General features: G+C 45.5%; 2 protein-coding genes across 3 annotated transcripts in view; both read right to left on the reverse strand.

The window, feature by feature from the left end:
* The window catches only part of unc119b (unc-119 lipid binding chaperone B), a 6868-nt gene extending 2646 nt beyond the window's left edge, over window positions 1-4222 (reverse strand). For both annotated transcript variants that reach the window (XR_010799708.1, XM_066659208.1), the window contains exons 1-5: window positions 3945-4222; window positions 3010-3123; window positions 1978-2086; window positions 490-662; window positions 1-153 (exon numbers count right to left, since the gene is read on the reverse strand). The exon at window positions 1-153 is cut by the window's left edge. Coding sequence is in view for 1 of the 2 variants with exons in the window: in XM_066659208.1 (XP_066515305.1) it covers window positions 41-153; window positions 490-662; window positions 1978-2086; window positions 3010-3123; window positions 3945-4143 (708 nt within the window). In the remaining variant the exon portion in view is untranslated. The remainder of the gene's footprint in view (window positions 154-489; window positions 663-1977; window positions 2087-3009; window positions 3124-3944) is intronic.
* An 816-nt stretch (window positions 4223-5038) lies between these two features.
* Window positions 5039-15416, reverse strand: mlec (malectin). Its single transcript, XM_066659207.1, has 5 exons — window positions 14692-15416; window positions 10639-10817; window positions 10304-10480; window positions 9926-9983; window positions 5039-9570 (listed from the first exon to the last, which is right to left on the reverse strand). The coding sequence occupies exons 1-5, from the start codon at window positions 14891-14893 to the stop codon at window positions 9335-9337; spliced, it is 852 nt and encodes a 283-aa protein (XP_066515304.1). The 5' UTR covers window positions 14894-15416; the 3' UTR covers window positions 5039-9334.
* Between the last annotated feature and the right edge of the window lie 2564 nt (window positions 15417-17980).

Here is a 17980-nt window from a genome sequence, read left to right on the forward strand (position 1 = left end):
CACATATTCCTCATCACACACACACACACACACTTCAGCATCACTGGCCTCCGTTATACGCGTAGTCTGCTTTGTTGTGCATGATGAGCTTGTTGTCCACGAAGTAGAAGCTGTCTGATCTCGTCTCGTACGGATGCTCCACCATCTGACGAACTGCAGAGACAAGCGTTTAACACTCAGAATAAACACTGCGTACTCTTCATTTACATCATAATTACAACCTAATTACAAATATATAAGAGATCAATGTGACTGGTGTTGAGTGACTTCATCCAGTCGGGGGCATATTACTGTGATTAGACTTCATTAACCTTTTGAACCAACACTCTACAGACGCTACATTCACTGTGAGGTCATTTCCTGTGCCTCGTGTTTTTTAGGACGAGCACATGGTGTGATTTTTGACTTGAATTAAATCGGACTAAGGCTCATCTCTAATTAGAACCCTGCTGGAAAAAGCCTGAATCCTGGAGGTGAAGCGAAACTCACTGAGATCGTCCGGTATCTGGGGAAACTCGTAGATGTGTTCACACGTGTTGCGGCTGTTCGGGATGCAGAAGCCAAAGTCAAAATCAAAGTTTTTCAGGAGGCGGTCCTTAAAGTAATGCCTTTCAATCATTCGGAAATTATTCACAGGTCGATCGCCCACAGTGAACTCCACACTGAGAGAGAGGGGGGGGGGGGGGGGAGAGAGGGGGAGGGGGGAGCGAGAGAGAGAGGGGGGGGAGGGGGGGGGGAGGAGGGAGAGAGAGAGAGAGAGAGACAGACAGAGAGAGAGAGAGACAGAGAGAGAGTGACAGAGAGACAGAGAGAGAGAGTGATTACACACGTTCGTTTTATCCTTTAAAGTATATTTATGATTGTCTTATTATCAGCTCATAAATAAAATCTTGACTAACAGTGTTTCATTTTGAAATCCTCTCTCGTTCCAGGTCTTTCTCTCCATGTGTTACGCTTTTTGCATAAAGCTCTTTGTAAATTTAGTAAAACCATGTAACTACTGTGTGTTATTCTGAATAAGGCACGTTTATACGAGACGTGAAGAGCCGGAGTGTGTACGAGTCACGCCTCATTCATCGGCGAGGGCTGACAGCTGAGTGACGGAGGATTAGAATAAAACAGAGCCTTTGTTATAAAGTGTGTGTAAACGCAAAGAAACCACACCGCGAGAGAAATCACACACTCCTGGGTTTCCTCCTTCAGTGAAATGTTCTGTATGCACTTCTCACGTGAGAGTAACGTTAGAGACTCAGTGCTGTGTCCAGAGGTCTGCAGGGGACAGGGGAGTCAGTGTGTCCACAGTAATGCACTGAGACACTGGGCTGGACGCTCTGCAGCACATTCACACGAGTCCAAACACCTCTCGGTGGACGTCAGACACGAGTCCAAACACCTCTCGGTGGACGTCAGACACGAGTCTAAACACCTCTCGGTGGACGTCAGACACGAGTCTAAACAGTTCTCAGTGGACGTCAGACACGAGTCTAAACACCTCTCGGTGGACGTCAGACACGAGTCTAAACACCTCTCGGTGGACGTCAGACACGAGTCTAAACACCTCTCGGTGGACGTCAGACACGAGTCTAAACAGTTCTCAGTGGACGTCAGACACGAGTCTAAACAGTTCTCAGTGGACGTCAGACACGGGCCGAGTGCCGTACGCCGCCCCGGAACTGGGCTCTGGAATGTTTTAGTAAAATGTAGGAGGTGGACCCTTTAAACGTGTGATGAACTGTGCTCCGCTCACTGCTGCCTCCTGTGGGTCAGCTCAGGTTTCAGTGATGTTCTGATGTCTGTAGATTCTGAACGTTTAAAGACAAAGAGTCGATGTAAAAATGAAGGTTTGTTTCTTCGCATCAGAAGAAGTTAATCGCTCCTTTGAATTGTTTTGTTATGCATTGATTCTCAAAGTGAAACAGTAGTACTGTGATAACCCCATTGTGTGTGTGTGTGTGTGAGAATGAGAGAGAGACATACGTGGCTCCGACTGTGCGCAGCTTTAGAAACGCTGGGGTGAACTGATAACGAACAAATCGTCCTGCGCTCGTGTCCACGTCCACATTCTCTTCATCGTCTTCCTCCAAATCTAATTACAACAAAAAATACTCAGTTTTGGTGCAAAATATTCCTCCCAAATAAATCTGTAAATGTCACGGAGCATTCAGCATCATCTACGCCACGTCTAAAGAAAACAAACAGATCTACACCTTTTTAAAAGGTGTTTATTGTTTTATTGTTTTATTCGACGCAGTAAATAAGCAGTGATTCAGTGATTTTAAGAAACAGTGCTCTTACTAAAACTATAACTATTTAAAGGAACACTAGGTAAGGTTTGGAACGTTTGCTCATGAGCTCCCCCTAGTGTTCTTCATATTTACAGCACTCTTCTGAAAGCAGTGAACAGGGGGTGGTTTCCTACCCTCCTCCAAATGTTACATAGAGCACTTTCTGCAGTGCTGACGCCCGGAGTGACGGCGACAGAGGAACACTGTTGTCACGACAACTGCTCAGTGATGCGTCAAACAGAGTTTCTTTAAAGCAACTTCTTCTGTGTGTTTAAGATTACATTTATGTTATTTGTGTATTCATTGTATTCTGTATAAACTTAGGCAATTGTTTTATAAAAAACTAAAACTCCATTGACCTCGTTGTCTTTATACGGAAATTAATCTTCAAACACAGCCTAAATGTACTGTTTTTGTGATGTCACAACATTTTTAAATCTGTGCCCCCTGTTCGCTGAAGTTATACGGAGTGTTTCAGCACAAACTGCTTTAGGAATGAAGCACAACGTATTGCAGCCAATCAGAATGGAGCTCATTTTCATACACGAGAGCCCAGCGACGGTCTGCTACAATCTGAGGGGTGGAGAGAGGTTGGTAAATCACTGTAAAACACTGAGTTTTCACTGCTGTCAAATAATAAACCCATACTGACTCCTGAGGGGGGACAGACACAACTCAAAACAGGACAGAATTCTCTCTAAAAACGTAAAGAAAAGCAACCCACCACAGTGAGGAGGCTTGGCGATCTCGAAGAGCACGGTTCCCGTCTCCAGGTCTCGGATTTTGAAGCGGGTGAAATCGATGTTGTAGACGTTGTCCTCGGGTTTACACAGGTAATCTGTCAGAAACGTGTTAGGATTCAAACACAGGGTCAGGACACACTGCAGTTATAACTGTGTACAGATATCTGCCTCAGATTAACACGCCCAAGGCCAAGAGTTCACCAGAGAGGTCTAAAGCCTTTCCGCAGTAAGAACAGTGATGGAGCACTGTCTGGGGTCTTTTGGAGGAGTCTGAGACTCTGAGCTGATTCTGCATCAGTACCTGACTTGACTGACTTTTGTGGCTGAATGCAATCAAATCTACACCTCTGATGCTCCAGCCTCTAGCACACAGCTTCTTATGATGCGGGAGTTACCCCAGTTTGACTGAAGTTGGCTTCCACCTTAAATGGTGTAATGTTTCATCTTGAAGTAAGTGGCCTCTTTTTCTCATCTCCACCTTAAGTAGCTACTGGAGCAGCTCATTTCTGGCGCTCAGCTTCTTTTCCATGTCCTCTGTTCCACTTACTGCGCCATTTACAATGGAAAGAGAAGTCAAACAAGAATGTAGTTCCATTTAAGGTGGAAGGAAAATTCCCATAAGAAGGAATTTCACCTCAAGGAGGAATGTGTTCCTGTGTTTAATGTGGAACGGACATTCGAACACAAAGCCCACCACAGTTTAAACCGGGGGTAGCCGTTACACTTTTTAAGGTGGAACGGAAAAGTCGGAAAAGAAGCCAACTTCAGAGGTATTTAAGTGACTGCTGCATAATTTAAGGTGGAACCAACACAGCTATGAACTAAGAGACCACCTCAGGTTGTAAATGTAATCTCTAGCCGTTTAAAACACGATTGTAACAGGTTATCTTTCCTCTTGATTTCCTCCGTTTCTCACCGCGAGTAACTGCCCGGAGCTGGAGCACTTGCTCCGGGGTGATGTCGGTGTTGAGCCCGCGGAGCTGCTCCTCTGTGGTGGCTCTTCGCCGCGGTTTCAGTCGCTTCAGAGCCCCGCCGCTCGTCTTCTTCTCCCCGGAGGATTCTGGCCCCGTGACGGCGGCAGAAGACGGGTCGTGTCGCTGTCTAGGAGCGCTCATAATCGGGGTTTGTTTTCGTGTTTTTATCCTCAGCCCTACCTCCGTACGTCCGTTTTAAAACGTGAGAGAGGAAAGAATCGACTCGTTAAACACTCGGTTTATTTGAACTGACTCTCTTTAACAAGCAGGTCGAACCGATTCTTTGAATCAAACTTTCATTTTCACAATTTTTTGACAAAGTTCTACATTTCTTTATTGAATCAGAGAGATCCAGCTTTAGTGATATATTCACACATTAACACTGTTCAACTGGAATAATGATTATAATGTTGGAAATGCTTTTATTCTGTATGGATTTGGCTAAAGGTCTGCTTCCAATAATCAAAGCCAAACACACACTCACACGCTCACACACTCACACGATCTGTGGACAGTTTCACACACTCATCCAGTTACTCACAATTTATACCTGTGGACATTTCCCCAAACAGAACCAATGTGTATTAAAACAGTATAAAGTTGTACTCAACATGAATCAATGTATCCCTTAATCGAACAGTTAAACTGAATCGGTTCTGTGAACTGAAACGCTCCCCCCCTCCCTCTACAATGGCTTTTAAGATGGCGTCGCGCGTCACTATGGAGAATCCACGCCGAGAGGGAGCGGTAGGTCTGATTGGCTGAAATGTTTCCATGGAGACCGCTTTCGCTACATATCATTTTTTTAGCATTTTTTATTGTTTTTCTTTTATCACACAGGGCATGAATCCTAACGTAATATTTTATTAACCTTAGCCAAATTATATATTCAGAAAGAAAGTATAAAAAATAAACCCACACATACATTTATTAATAAATTAAATATTTTTTTTATTCTGTCTCAACTAATTTTTTCTTTGAACACAGACACGGGCACAAAATGACGACATTAACCCAGTTTAGATAAAATAGCACATTTATTAAAAAGAAACAGCATGAGTTTGCAGCTCCTGCTTCAAATTCATTTTTTACCCTAAAGACTGCAGAGTGTAGCCCCTTCACCACTCCGATATTTCGGACTTGTTTGGGGAGGGGGAGAGGGACAGGGTCCAGCAGAGGAGTGTTCAAACTAAACCAGAGAAATAAAGAGTCTCCATCACCTTGTAGCTCTGTACACCCAAGCGTCTGTGCAGCACTCGATTAATCACATGCATCAAATGTGTACCATATGCATGAAGGCAGTCTTTGGCTGTGTGGTAGGGTGTATGTATTTGGTAAAAAAAAAAAAATTAATAAAATAAAATAAAAAATAAAATAAGAGCCAGCGGTGCGTTTTTTCAGCTGTTCAGGAGACAAAAAAAGGACGGGGGTGGGGAAGGCATGCAAAATAATTCAGCAACTCAGCAAAATAATAATTGTTTAAAAAAATTACAACTCTCAACAATAATAAAGCACATAAGGGTGTATTCAAAATCAAGGCAACTGAAGGATTAAATCAAAATGACAGATGGGAAATAAGCAATGCTTTGAACAAACAGCAGGCAGTGCAAAAATTCACCAAATATATCATCATTAAAATGTAAAATCAAAATATCCTGAGGAAAGAGCAACTACTTTTTCAATCCCACCCATAAATGCACTAATCAATCCATTATCAGTTTTATTTAAATTAAAAAACAAACAGAGAAAATAAAACCCAGGTCCTGTATCTAGCCTCGTTAATTCCTTCTGCCGAAAAACCCTCAACACCAGCACATCCAGCAGCAAGGCCACTCCTCAGAGCCATACAAATAAAACTAAAAAAACCCCACACACCCCAACGACAACGAGAACAACAAAATAATAAGATCAACAGTATTATTCCAAATATTCAGAGACCAAAAAATAGCCGCATGGCCACACGACAGTTTGTGACCAAAGAAAGTACCTTATATACACACACACACTGTAACGTGAAAAGAAATAAAACATAAAAATAACAAACATGACTTTGGCGCCGATCATCATTAACAGTTTTCACAAATAAATGACAAAAGGTGCTTCACTTGTGATTGCTTTCTGATCTCCTTTTTGTATCAAACCATGAACAAAGGCCAAAAACAAAGGCATAAATTAATAATAAAATATGCCTTCCTCTCAATCCAGGACAGAGCAGAAACCCGTTTGATGGCAGAGGGGTTTCAAACGCTAGTTTACCAAGTAAGAATATCAAATTTACACAGTTTCTTCTCATACACAACTCAAAACATAATCAATCAGACAAGTCTGGTGTCTGAAGCTACAAAGCTAATGGCTAAAAAGTAATGGATGGTTAGCCTATGTCTTGATATTAGCATGATGCTAAATGATCACACACACCTCAAGTCGTCTCTGGTTGTATTATAATTTTAATTGTGTAAGTTAGCTACCCTTTTAATCCTCAGAGAAACAGAAGCCACAAATAAAGTTATTAAAATTACTAAGTACAGTTTGAGGCAATTAAGGCATACAGTTAGCAACATGCTAAATCATCACTTTTTAGCTACATTAGCTTCATTAAATGAAATAATTAAACCTCAGACATTAAACACGCCTCAGTTGATGGATTATGTTTGTGGTAAATGTTAAATGGGAAAATGGATGAATTTTATTTCTGGCCAAACATTAGCTTCAAGATCGTCCACCATGCCTTGAGCTCACCAGCGCTCACAGCCGTCCACAAATTTAAATTTCAGATAAAAACTCAGACAAGAAGATTAATACAATCAGGGTCATGAAACGTTTGGCAACCCAGATCAGGACACGAACACACTGCTGATATAAATCCATGTGTACCAATAGCAAACAGAGCTAATTATTCAGCAGGAGGAAGGCTAATATCACACTCCTCACAAAAACAACACAAAACAAAAACAAACCATGAAGTAGCGCCATTTGAAAAAAACATATTGAACAGATAGATCGATCGTGTGATGACTTAGCAACAGTAACTGATACTAGTTTAACCAATGTTTATATAGCTAGGCTAATGTAGCTTACAGCTATTGGAAGCTTGTTGGCTACATAAGCCTTAAGATTATAAATTCAAAACACCAAATATTTTAGCTAATAAACTATATTTGGCTTTTTTTGCCTTAACTACTTCATTAAAAAGGGACCAAAAAAAAATCTTTCTGTAATTGCAAATGTTTGCTTAATAGCACTTATTTCACACAACAGCGGAGGAAAAGGCCATTAACACACGCATGCTATCTGTAACAACAGGTCATTTCTTCATCACAGCACCGGTCAATCCGTTCACTTTTAGAGACATCCACTAAGGAGCCCATTGCTCTTATAATAATAATAATAATAATAATAATAATAATAAAACATAACTAAATATCTTTGGTGATGCCATAAAAAAGGCCTGGGGGGTCACGTCCGGAGGAGAAAGAAAGGCTATGATGGTGACAAAGACACTGAGAAAGACAAAGATCAAAGAAAATAAAGGAGAGAAGAACAGAACATCATCACTTTCATCTTACAATTAGCCATCAGCTGCTTGTAATGGTAATTAGCTCGCAGCTAATAGCATTGATTACACAGGCACTAGGACCAAACGCCTTCTAAGTAATGACCACAGCAGGAGACATCACCAAAACCCATCATTATCAACTAATAACGACCAGAACCAACAGAACCAAGAGGAAATGAGCCATAAAAACCTTAATGAAATTACTCCCCCCCCACCCTCACAACAACAACAGGGGCACGTTTGAGTGTAACATCCTCCTGGTGTTAAACCCTTCTTTAAAAGTCAAGATTTCATGTGCATCTTGATTGGTGTGACTTTAGTGGCTATGACACGGTACGTCTGATCACACCGAGCACCGTCATCTTCCATTTGTTGTGAACACATGAATGTTTTAGACCCGACTCGTGTGAAGTACAGCCAGGTCGTTTGCAGGGATCCTTACAGAAAGCACAAGCGCATTTTGCAGGGACCTGGGCAAGAACATGGTGTGGTTCCTTTCTTCACTTGAACGCAGACTCAAAAGACGAGAAAACGTCTTAGAAAATCCTTTAAAAACAGTTGCGGTTGGTTACAGCACGGACACACAGCCCACAGTCGGCGTTCAGACAGAACTGAGCAAAACGAGTAAACTGAAGGATAGAGGAGGGCTTTAAAAGAGGAAGAGAAACTCAAAAATAATTTACGTAAGCAAAAAAACAAAAGAAAAATGGTTATATCCAGGATTCCCTTCCTACCCTGTGAAACACTTCAGTGGGGACTCAATCCCTCGAGTCTGGTTCTTGCTTCCAGTTAAAAAAAAAACACAACATTAAAAGTTTCCATGTGTCCAATCAGAAGCAGCGCTCAGAGATTTGCCCCATCTTTTCCTGTCAGACCTGAAGAACCTGGTCAGCAAGTGGTCCGCCCTGTCCTGGCCCTGTGTGTGTGTGTGTGTGTGTGTAAGCGCCTTTAAAGGAAATGTGAACAAACACAAACATAAATAAATTAATTATTCCATCTCATTAAAGGAACAGCTCGACCAAAATGCTAACGTGGTTTAGACAAAGAATGGAAGCAAGTGACTGACGAGTGTGATGTAACTCCACTATGTAACGGCTCCAGTGACTGTTGCGTTTAAACGATGATGGCACGTGGCCGTCGGACGCCAGCGCGGCGACACGGTGATTGTTTTCTGAGCCGAGACGAGTCTAGACCATGTTTTTTTTTTTATTTTAAACAACGTGTTTGCTCCACGTTTGTCCTGTCAGTGCGCTCTTGTTCTCATAGTGCGTTAAAAACTCGGTAAAACTGTCTTAAGTTAAACTGAGCGCTACGTTGCGCTTCAGCTCCAAGCATTTGATGCGTGTGTTCGCCGAAACATCAAAGTCGTTCACTTTTGTGCTCACAACAATGAAAACAATGGATTAACCGTTATCTTCCGTCAAATGTAAACACCATCACCACGACGACCTGCACAGAGTAAACTTCCTTCCGAAAATAGACAAAAAAAAAAACATAGATAACAGCAGCAGTAAATGCGACTTCCTGTTTTTTGTTACTCATTTCCTAAAATACTGTCATTGTAAAATGTCTCTGCATTAAAGCTGTTAGCATTTTGGACTGAACCATCCCTTTAACTCGTGCCGCTGTCATCGTACTCCTGCTGTATGCAAATTCTGACACAACAGATTATTTGTTTTCTCTCTCTCTCTCTCTGTTGTTTTGGTGTCCGTGTCCCTCTGTGTTGCCTCCCCCTCCCCCCCGCTGTCCCTCACTCGTCCCTCTCTTGCTCCGTTCTCACAGGCGGCAGAGGCAGAAGAGAGTAGGGATGAAGACCCCGAAGGCCACGAGGATGGGGAACATCAGGCTGCTGTTGTCTGCGGCGTAAGGGTTGGGCGTCCGAGGGCCCGAGCGAACCTGGTTCTTCCGGTTTGAGGAAGCGCTCTTCTTCACCCCGTCCTCCTCCACCTCCTCTTCCTCCTCGTCTTCTTCCCGCTTCTCTAGACCCGGGTGAGGCTGCAGCTTTGGCACGTCTGGGAAAAGAGAGAGAGCACTGAGAAGAAGAATGGACAGAGCGTTGAATATAGGCAGCTAACTGGACAGCGTCAACTAGCGGGATTTCACGTTTAAACTAAGTCTTCTGACAGACACGGACCCCTCGGGTCGTCTTCACATTCCTCTCTCGCCACTGGAGGAGAACAAAGAAAAATACCACGAAGAGAATATGAAGAATGTTATTTAAAAAGTGGTTATTACACTGAGACAGGGCTGTTTTTTGCGATGCTATAAACACATTCTAATTTTTTCTACTTATACGTTCATCAAGAACATCGAACTTTCAGATGAATATACAGCAGCAGAAACACCACCACGACCAGCACCACTCACCTTCGGGCTTCCCTTTCATCACATACAGAGCACACACCTTGGGGTTGTCATGGTAACCCTGCGTGAACATAAGACAAAGAGATTGAGTTTTACCTGAGTGGACAGGTGTAAACAGGAACAGGAAAATGCAAATCTACACACACACACACACACCTCAGTCATCCAGCTAACTGCTGCTAACACACCATGACTGGAGCTCAACAGACCACTAACTACCCAACATCAATCTAAACACCTACAGAGAGAGTGAGAGGCCAGCTTTGTTCTCTTGCACTGGTGTTTACAGATGACCGGAGCATCACTAATGATCCTACACCGGCTCCTAACTCCAACCTGATCGACTACAATATGGGATAATAATAGTGTAATAAGCAGCACCTTCATAAACTCGATGGTGAGCTTCTTGTTGAAGGTGGACACCTCTCCCTGGACACTGAGCTTTCCTTTCCTTATGGAGAACGGAATGATCTCATCATGAGCCGTGCTGTGACCAACGCGCTCAAAAATGTCCAGGTCCTTCACCACGATGTGACCATTCAGACGCACATCAAACACCTGGGAACCGCAAAGACAGAATTAAACGCTGTTTATCAGAGAGAAGGAGATTACAAACAGGTACATGGTGTGTGTATCAGTCCAAACCCGTCAGTGTCAGACTGGAGAAGTCCTTTTGTTTGTAAAGTGACAGAACGTGTGGTGAATAAATATCTGACCTTCTGCTGCGACTGGGCGAAATACACCTCTGCAAACTTCAGCACCAGGATATACTCTCCTTCCTCTTGGATCGGAACGTCGTACCCAAACGTGTCCTCGTTGTATCGCTCCGTCTGGTACAGGATCTGATCCTCGGGACTGGAGCGAAGGATCGGCAGACGCATGCCGTAATCTGAGGCTGAATCAGGGAAACGTTTGATTATTGAAACAGCACCACACACAGAGACCGAGGCTGATGTTCACCTTGTTCCTCTGCTTTTTTCCACCACATTAACGCTGCTGTTTTTCAGGAACACGTTCAGTGCCTGTCGCTCTCTACGTTTGTTTCAGGCTGGAGCTAAGAACAAGCCAAGCATCATGCTCCGTTTCCTATCCCTGTTTAAAACATGCACCAGCCTTGTGTTTCTGTTGGATGCGTCTAAGAACAGTGATTTAGACAGAGGGGCTAAGGCTGACATTTAGCATCAGGCTAACAGACGTACAGAAGCTTCCACTGCTGGTGAACCTCATTAGCCTCACTGCTACTGTCCACCACTAAAGAACAAACCATTTGGAACAAAGTGGGGACTTGTGAACAGTTTATTTTTGTTCAAACAAAGTTTCTCTACTGAGAAGTGTTTGTTGGTGACGTCAGTGTGTTTCAAGGGCAATGTATTCTCACCGAATACCATTAACTCACAAGTGAGACGTGAGAATCATCAAATCTACAGCCATTATTTGGCCACTACAAATTTCAGTTCCACGTTAATAACAAATGGAAGCCATTGCCCAACCCCCCCAACCCAAACACGACCCCCCCCAACACAAACACGACCCCCCCAAACCAACCCCCCCTAACCCAACCCAAACACGACCCCACCAACCCAACCCGACCCCCCCAACCCAAACACGACCCCCCCAACCCAAACACGACCCCACCAACCCAACCCAAACACGACCCCCCCAACCCGACCCCCCCCAACCCAAACACGACCCCCCCCCAACCCAACCCGACCCCCCCAACCCAACATGACCCCCCCCCAACCCAACCCAACCCCCCCAACCCAAACACGACCCCCCCAACCCAAACACGACCCCACCCCAACCCCGACCCCCCCAACCCAAACACGACCCCCCCAACCCAAACACGACCCTACCAACCCAACCCAACCCGACCCCCCCAACCCAAACACGACCCCCCCCAACCCAAAACCCCCAGCCCAACCACAAACAAGACCCCCCTAACCTAACCCAAATACATCCCCCCCCAACCCAACCCAAAACCCCCAACCTAACCACAACCCCTCCAACCCAACCACCCCCAACCCAAACACGACCCCCCCCAACCTAACCACAACCCCCCCAACCCAACCACAACCCCCACAACCCAACCCAAACACGACCCCCCAACCCAAAACCCCCAGCCCAACCACAAACCCCCAATTCAAACAAGACCCCCCTAACCTAACCCAAACACATCCCCCCCAACCCAACCCAAAACCCCCAACCTAACCACAACCCCTCCAACCCAACCACCCCCAACCCAAACACGACCCCCCCCAACCCAAAACCCCCAACCTAACCACAACCCCCCCAACCCAACCACAACCCCCACAACCCAACCCAAACACGACCCCCCAACCCAAAACCCCCAGCCCAACCACAAACCCCCAATTCAAACAAGACCCCCCTAACCTAACCCAAACACATCCCCCCCAACCCAACCCAAAACCCCCAACCTAACCACAACCCCTCCAACCCAACCACCCCCAACCCAAACACGACCCCCCCCCAACCCAAAACCCCCAACCTAACCACAACCCGCCCAACCCAACCACAATCCACCCAACCCAACAACGACCCCCCTAACCCAACACACCCAACCCAACCATGAACACCCAACCAAAACAACTCCCCCAGACCCAAACACGCCCTTTGCACAAATTCCAGTCTAATTCTCTCCGTTAGCAGGATAATGTAAGCTCAGTCTGTCCTGTCCAACAGGAAAATTACCAGGTGATCTACATTTCCCCTCGAGCAAACTATATTCGTTTTTAAAACTCTGGATGTTGTTAGATTTGGTGTTTTGCACTTCTCTAAGTTAGCCAGATAATTTAAACCCAAAGTCAAGCCTGACCAACTGCAGAAGAGCTAAATCAAATGGATGATGTCTCTTAGCTCTTCTCCTGTATCTCAGACATGGTTCATCCTTGGTTTCTTCTTATGGCCAGCCATGCAGTGAGTGAAAGGTGAAGTGTGCTGGAGGCATTTAACCAAAAGTAGTTGAGAATAGTTTTAAAATCACTGTATGTGGCTGAGAGTGAACTTTTCCACACTTCGTTGAAAGCAGCGTATCGCAATCTGCAGTTTCTCAACACGGTGTTTATGTCACGCTTCAGTCCCTCAGCAGAAGTAGAACAGATCCTGATTTTTCTCAGACGGCCTGATGGGGGAGCCTCTGAACCTCTGGCATTTGCTCTAGAACTGACTTTAACTGTAGTCCGAAAACCTGCCTCTTATTTATTTACCACCGTCCGTCAGTGTCTGGTAGGTTTAACTAAATTAACAGCTGATTAGTACCAGGGTGGATCTATATCATGCTTCAAGAACAACACTGATACGACTTGTGTATTATTTCCCTGTTTCCAAACACTCACTCCCACACAGGGTGACTTTACTGATCCACTGAATTTAATCAGAAGTGTCTGAGCTGAGTTCACACTGCTGACGTGAAGGACACTGTAAGTTAACAGGATAAAATAAGCCAAAGCTTAATCCACAGGAGAAAGATCAGGGACAGTCCTCACTGGATTAAAATCATCCTTTTTATTCACAGTGTTTAGTCTTTTGTCTTTAGTCATGTGCTTGTGGTGTTTAGTCTCATTAGCGGGTGGTGTTTAGTCTTGTTAGCATGTGTGTGATGGTGTTTAGTCTCATTAGCATGTGTGTGATTGTGTTTAGTCTCATTAGCATGTGTATGGTGGTGTTTAGTCTTGTTAGCATGTGTGTGATGGTGTTTAGTCTCGTTAGCATGTGTGTGATAGTGTTTAGTCTCATTAGCATGTGTATGGTGGTGTTTAGTCTCATTAGAGCCGTGGTGTTTAGTCTCATTAGAGCTGTGGTGTTTAGTCTCATTAGCATGTGTGAGATGGTGTTTAGTCTCATTAGCATGTGTGAGATGGTGTTTAGTCTCATTAGAGCTGTGGTGTTTAGTCTCATTAGCACTGTGGTGTTTAGTCTCATTAGCATGTGTGTGATGGTGTTTAGTCTCATTAGCATGTGTATGGTGGTGTTTAGTCTCATTAGCATGTGTGTGATGGTGTTTAGTCTCATTAGCATGTGTGTGATGGTGTTTAGTCTCATTAGCATGTGTGTGATGGTGTTTAGTCTCATTAGCATGTTGGTGTCTAATTCGTGTGTGGGGGAAGTTGTTTGTGCTAAAACACTATTGTTTCCTGAAAAAAAAAAAAAAAAAAAATCACGCCCACTCTCAAACTGCAGCTTTCTAAACACAGTGTTTCATACCTCACAAACCTAATGCACCAATGCCCTCAGCTGGAGCGGGGGTTCCCAGCTGCAGGCGAGAAGCAGCGGGTCAGTGGAGCGGGGATTAACTGTATATCAATAATGCTGGATTAGTCTCACATCTGGCTCAAGTTATCCAGATCACTGAGCTTGACAGACAACTATCTTGAGCCAAAATGTCAAGTCTGACCAATAGGAGAAGAGCTCAGTGACTGTGATTAGTCTTAGACCATCATCACTTTGTAATAAGCTAGGAATGTGATATTAAACAGGATTCACTTCTGGTCCAGGTTTCTGATTATTTTAGCTGGATATGTCCAACATCAGAAGTAAGAACATCAAGAAGTAAACCTTACTTTGGGCTTAATGCACTCAATCATCTTAGACGTAGGCTTAACTTATCTGGCTAAAAACATCTTGATTATTGAAATCAGAGGTAGAAAATACACGAGACTGCTAATAGAACACACACACACACCTCATTGGCCAGAGAGTGCACGGCAGCTTCTAGCCATTCACTAGCAGTGCCAACACACTAGCCCACTCACCTTTGCCCGCTTTCCCCTCCAGGGGGTCTTTCCTGTAGTGAATTCCGTGCGAGTCCGTGTGTGCTTCACCTCCAGCGTTAACAGCCCAGATCACCCGGTCAGCCAGGCTCACGTCCCCGGCCTCTGAGTGACCCTGCCCGGCCAGAAGTGCCAGCACGGCCGCTAAGACCCGGACGGCCCATGGTGCCGTGACCCGCCTCATTTCCACTCACACAGCCTAAAGCTCAGGGTTACGACGACTAAAATGGGTTCTAGGGAAGATTCTCTTTATCTAGAACTATGTGAAAGCCTTTCTAACACACGCACATGCTCCGTATGACAGCAAGTCTCCACATTGGCCTCCAAAAGCAGGGGGATTCCCGGTTTAAAGGTTTCACTGATGTCCGCAAACGTCCCCCAAATGTCCACCCACAGTGCATCTAACGCTTCTACCTGTGCCGACGCTTTTGGACTCTTTTGGCCTGATTTCTCTTAGTGGAAACACACTCACACTTCCTCTTGCTCTGTCATCAATGCTGCCAGCTGGAGCAAGGCTGCTGCAAAACGCTAACGTTACCGTCTCCACAACTCACCGCTCCACGCTCAGAACTAACAGCGAGGCGATTTTCTGGAGCGGGCGGAGTGTCACCAACAGCCGAGCCACACTTCACTGCGTTTACGTGTGTTTTATCCCCGGGAATCGCTCTAGATGTTTAATCTCCACTCCATTCACTCCATTCACTCCACGGGCTCCAACCCAAACGGCCCTATGCTCCCTGAGTAGGGCGCGAGTATGAGCCGTGAACGTGAGGCTTTACACACGATGCTTCCTCCAGTAAATAGCCGTGCACGCGTACCTCCACAGGAAAGTCTTTTGATGTTAATATTAATTAATATTTTAATGAATTGGAAACAAACCTACTGCTAATCTAACGCCCTACCAAGGGAGTAGGGAGCAAGGAGAGATTTGAGACGCAGCCACTCTGCTTGAAGTCGGTGCAGGTTGAACAGCGCTCATCCTAACGTGCTGCGCCGGTGGGTGGGACTAAGAGCACGTCTCCGCCAATCACGCGTGAGCACGGGGACAGCGCTCCTGGCTCGCTGATTGGTTGAGCTGATGAAGGCGCTGACTAATCAGAAATCGCACTCTACTACACAGACGTGTGCAAAAGTTTGAGCGCAACAGAAGCACAATTACAGGATTTCTCAGATATTTTAAGCCCGTCCACGATAAACATAACCAAATCCTATTCGTGTTTCCTATAACTCCGCTTCTCATTATAGGACTTAACTATCTATAGGGATTATCTACAAATCCCTGCAGGTCACGTCCCTCTAAAATGATTTAAACACGACGTAAACTCGACCTGGACACAACAGAATATATGGAAATCACTCAGTACAGCTAGATAATAATAATAATAAAATAAACCATAATAAAGCCAACAGGAGTAGATTATTATACACTGATACTGAGTAAATTATGTGTCAAAATTAATGGTTTAATATGAAATTATTTTTGTTGTTATTCAGAGGGAACTGTGTCCTTTTAAAAAGGTTGTGTCTGTTGTTAATATTCCACTTCCGTCCACACACTGCACTGAAATGGCCTTTTGAACAGGAGTGAATGTGGTTTTTCCTGCTGCTCCACTGCACCTTATTTTAGGAGTGGGTTCTCCTTGGTGACAGAGCTTTACCGCACTTTCCTGCTCCACCACTTCCAGTTCAACAGGAGTGGATTATTGAGGTGCAAATTCAGACATTTCTAAATGACTCCATTATCCTGTACTTAACATACCAAGTCCCTGGAGTCAAAAAGAAAGGCATGGGCCGAACCCCATGAGAGAATCTAATTAAGAAAAGAACATTTCTCAGCACCACATCTCACAGAGTTTAGAAATCTCCTGTCCACAACACTGCGGAAGACTCAGGAACTCCAGAAAAACCTCAGTCCTTGTCGGACAAGGTCAGACACCACTGCTGAATCAGCCTGACCTTCCAGCCTTCAGACATCTCTGCAGGAGAAAGCCCCATCATATTGTGATAAAAGGTCTACACAGTGGCGCAGCAGGTGGTGTCTCTGTCACAGCTCCAGGGTTCTGGAGGTTGTGGGTTTGAGTCCCGTTCCGGGTGACTGTCTGTGAGGAGTGTGGTGTGTTCACTCTGTGTCTGCGTGGGTCTCCTCCGGGTGACTGTCTGTGAGGAGTGTGGTGTGTTCTCCCTGCGTCTGCGTGGGTTTTCTCCGGGTGACTGTCTGTGAGGAATGTGGTGTGTTCTCACTGTGTCTGCGTGGGTTTCCTCCGGGTGACTGTTTGTGAGGAGTGTGGTGTGTTCTCCCTGTGTCTGCGTGGGTTTTCTCCGGGTGACTGTCTGTGAGGAGTGTGGTGTGTTCTCTCTGTGTCTGCGTGGGTTTCCTCCGGATGACTGTCTGTGAGGAGTGTGGTGTGTTCTCCCTGTGTCTGCGTGGGTTTTCTCCGGGTGACTGTCTGTGAGGAATGTGGTGTGTTCTCACTGTGTCTGCGTGGGTTTCCTCCGGGTGACTGTTTGTGAGGAGTGTGGTGTGTTCTCACTGTGTCTGCGTGGGTTTCCTCCGGGTGACTGTTTGTGAGGAGTGTGGTGTGTTCTCTCTGTGTCTGCGTGGGTCTCCTCCGGGTGACTGTCTGTGAGGAGTGTGGTGTGTTCTCCCTGTGTCTGCGTGGGTTTCCTCCGGGTGACTGTTTGTGAGGAGTGTGGTGTGTTCTCTCTGTGTCTGCGTGGGTCTCCTCCGGGTGACTGTCTGTGAGGAGTGTGGTGTGTTCTCCCTGTGTCTGCGTGGGTTTCCTCCGGGTGACTGTTTGTGAGGAGTGTGGTGTGTTCTCTCTGTGTCTGCGTGGGTCTCCTCCGGGTGACTGTCTGTGAGGAGTGTGGTGTGTTCTCCCTGTATCTGCGTGGGTTTCCTCCAGGTGACTGTCTGTGAGGAGTGTGGTGTGTTCTCCCTGTGTCTGTGTGGGTTTCCTCCGGGTGACTGTCTGTGAGGAGTGTGGTGTGTTCTCCCTGTGTCTGCGTGGGTTTTCTCCGGGTGACTGTCTGTGAGGAGTGTGGTGTGTTCTCTCTGTGTCTGCGTGGGTTTCCTCCGGGTGACTGTCTGTGAGGAGTGTGGTGTGTTCTCCCTGTGTCTGCGTGGGTTTTCTCCGGGTGACTGTCTGTGAGGAATGTGGTGTGTTCTCACTGTGTCTGCGTGGGTTTCCTCCGGGTGACTGTTTGTGAGGAGTATGGTGTGTTCTCTCTGTGTCTGCGTGGGTCTCCTCCGGGTGACTGTCTGTGAGGAGTG

Source organism: Hoplias malabaricus, unplaced genomic scaffold, assembly GCF_029633855.1.
Source record: "Hoplias malabaricus isolate fHopMal1 unplaced genomic scaffold, fHopMal1.hap1 scaffold_404, whole genome shotgun sequence".
Lineage (NCBI taxonomy): Eukaryota > Metazoa > Chordata > Actinopteri > Characiformes > Erythrinidae > Hoplias > Hoplias malabaricus.

Bases quoted from the DNA above. Each gene is read 5' to 3' on its own strand.
- mlec (XM_066659207.1), bottom strand. From the start codon at position 14,893: ATGAGGCGGGTCACGGCACCATGGGCCGTCCGGGTCTTAGCGGCCGTG. The intron at 10,818-14,691 runs GTGAGTGGGCTA...TCCCTGATTCAG, and splicing joins GGAGGGGAAAGCGGGCAAAG to CCTCAGATTACGGCATGCGT. The intron at 9,984-10,303 runs GTGCTGCTTATT...ATGTTCACGCAG, and splicing joins TCACCATCGAGTTTATGAAG to GGTTACCATGACAACCCCAA.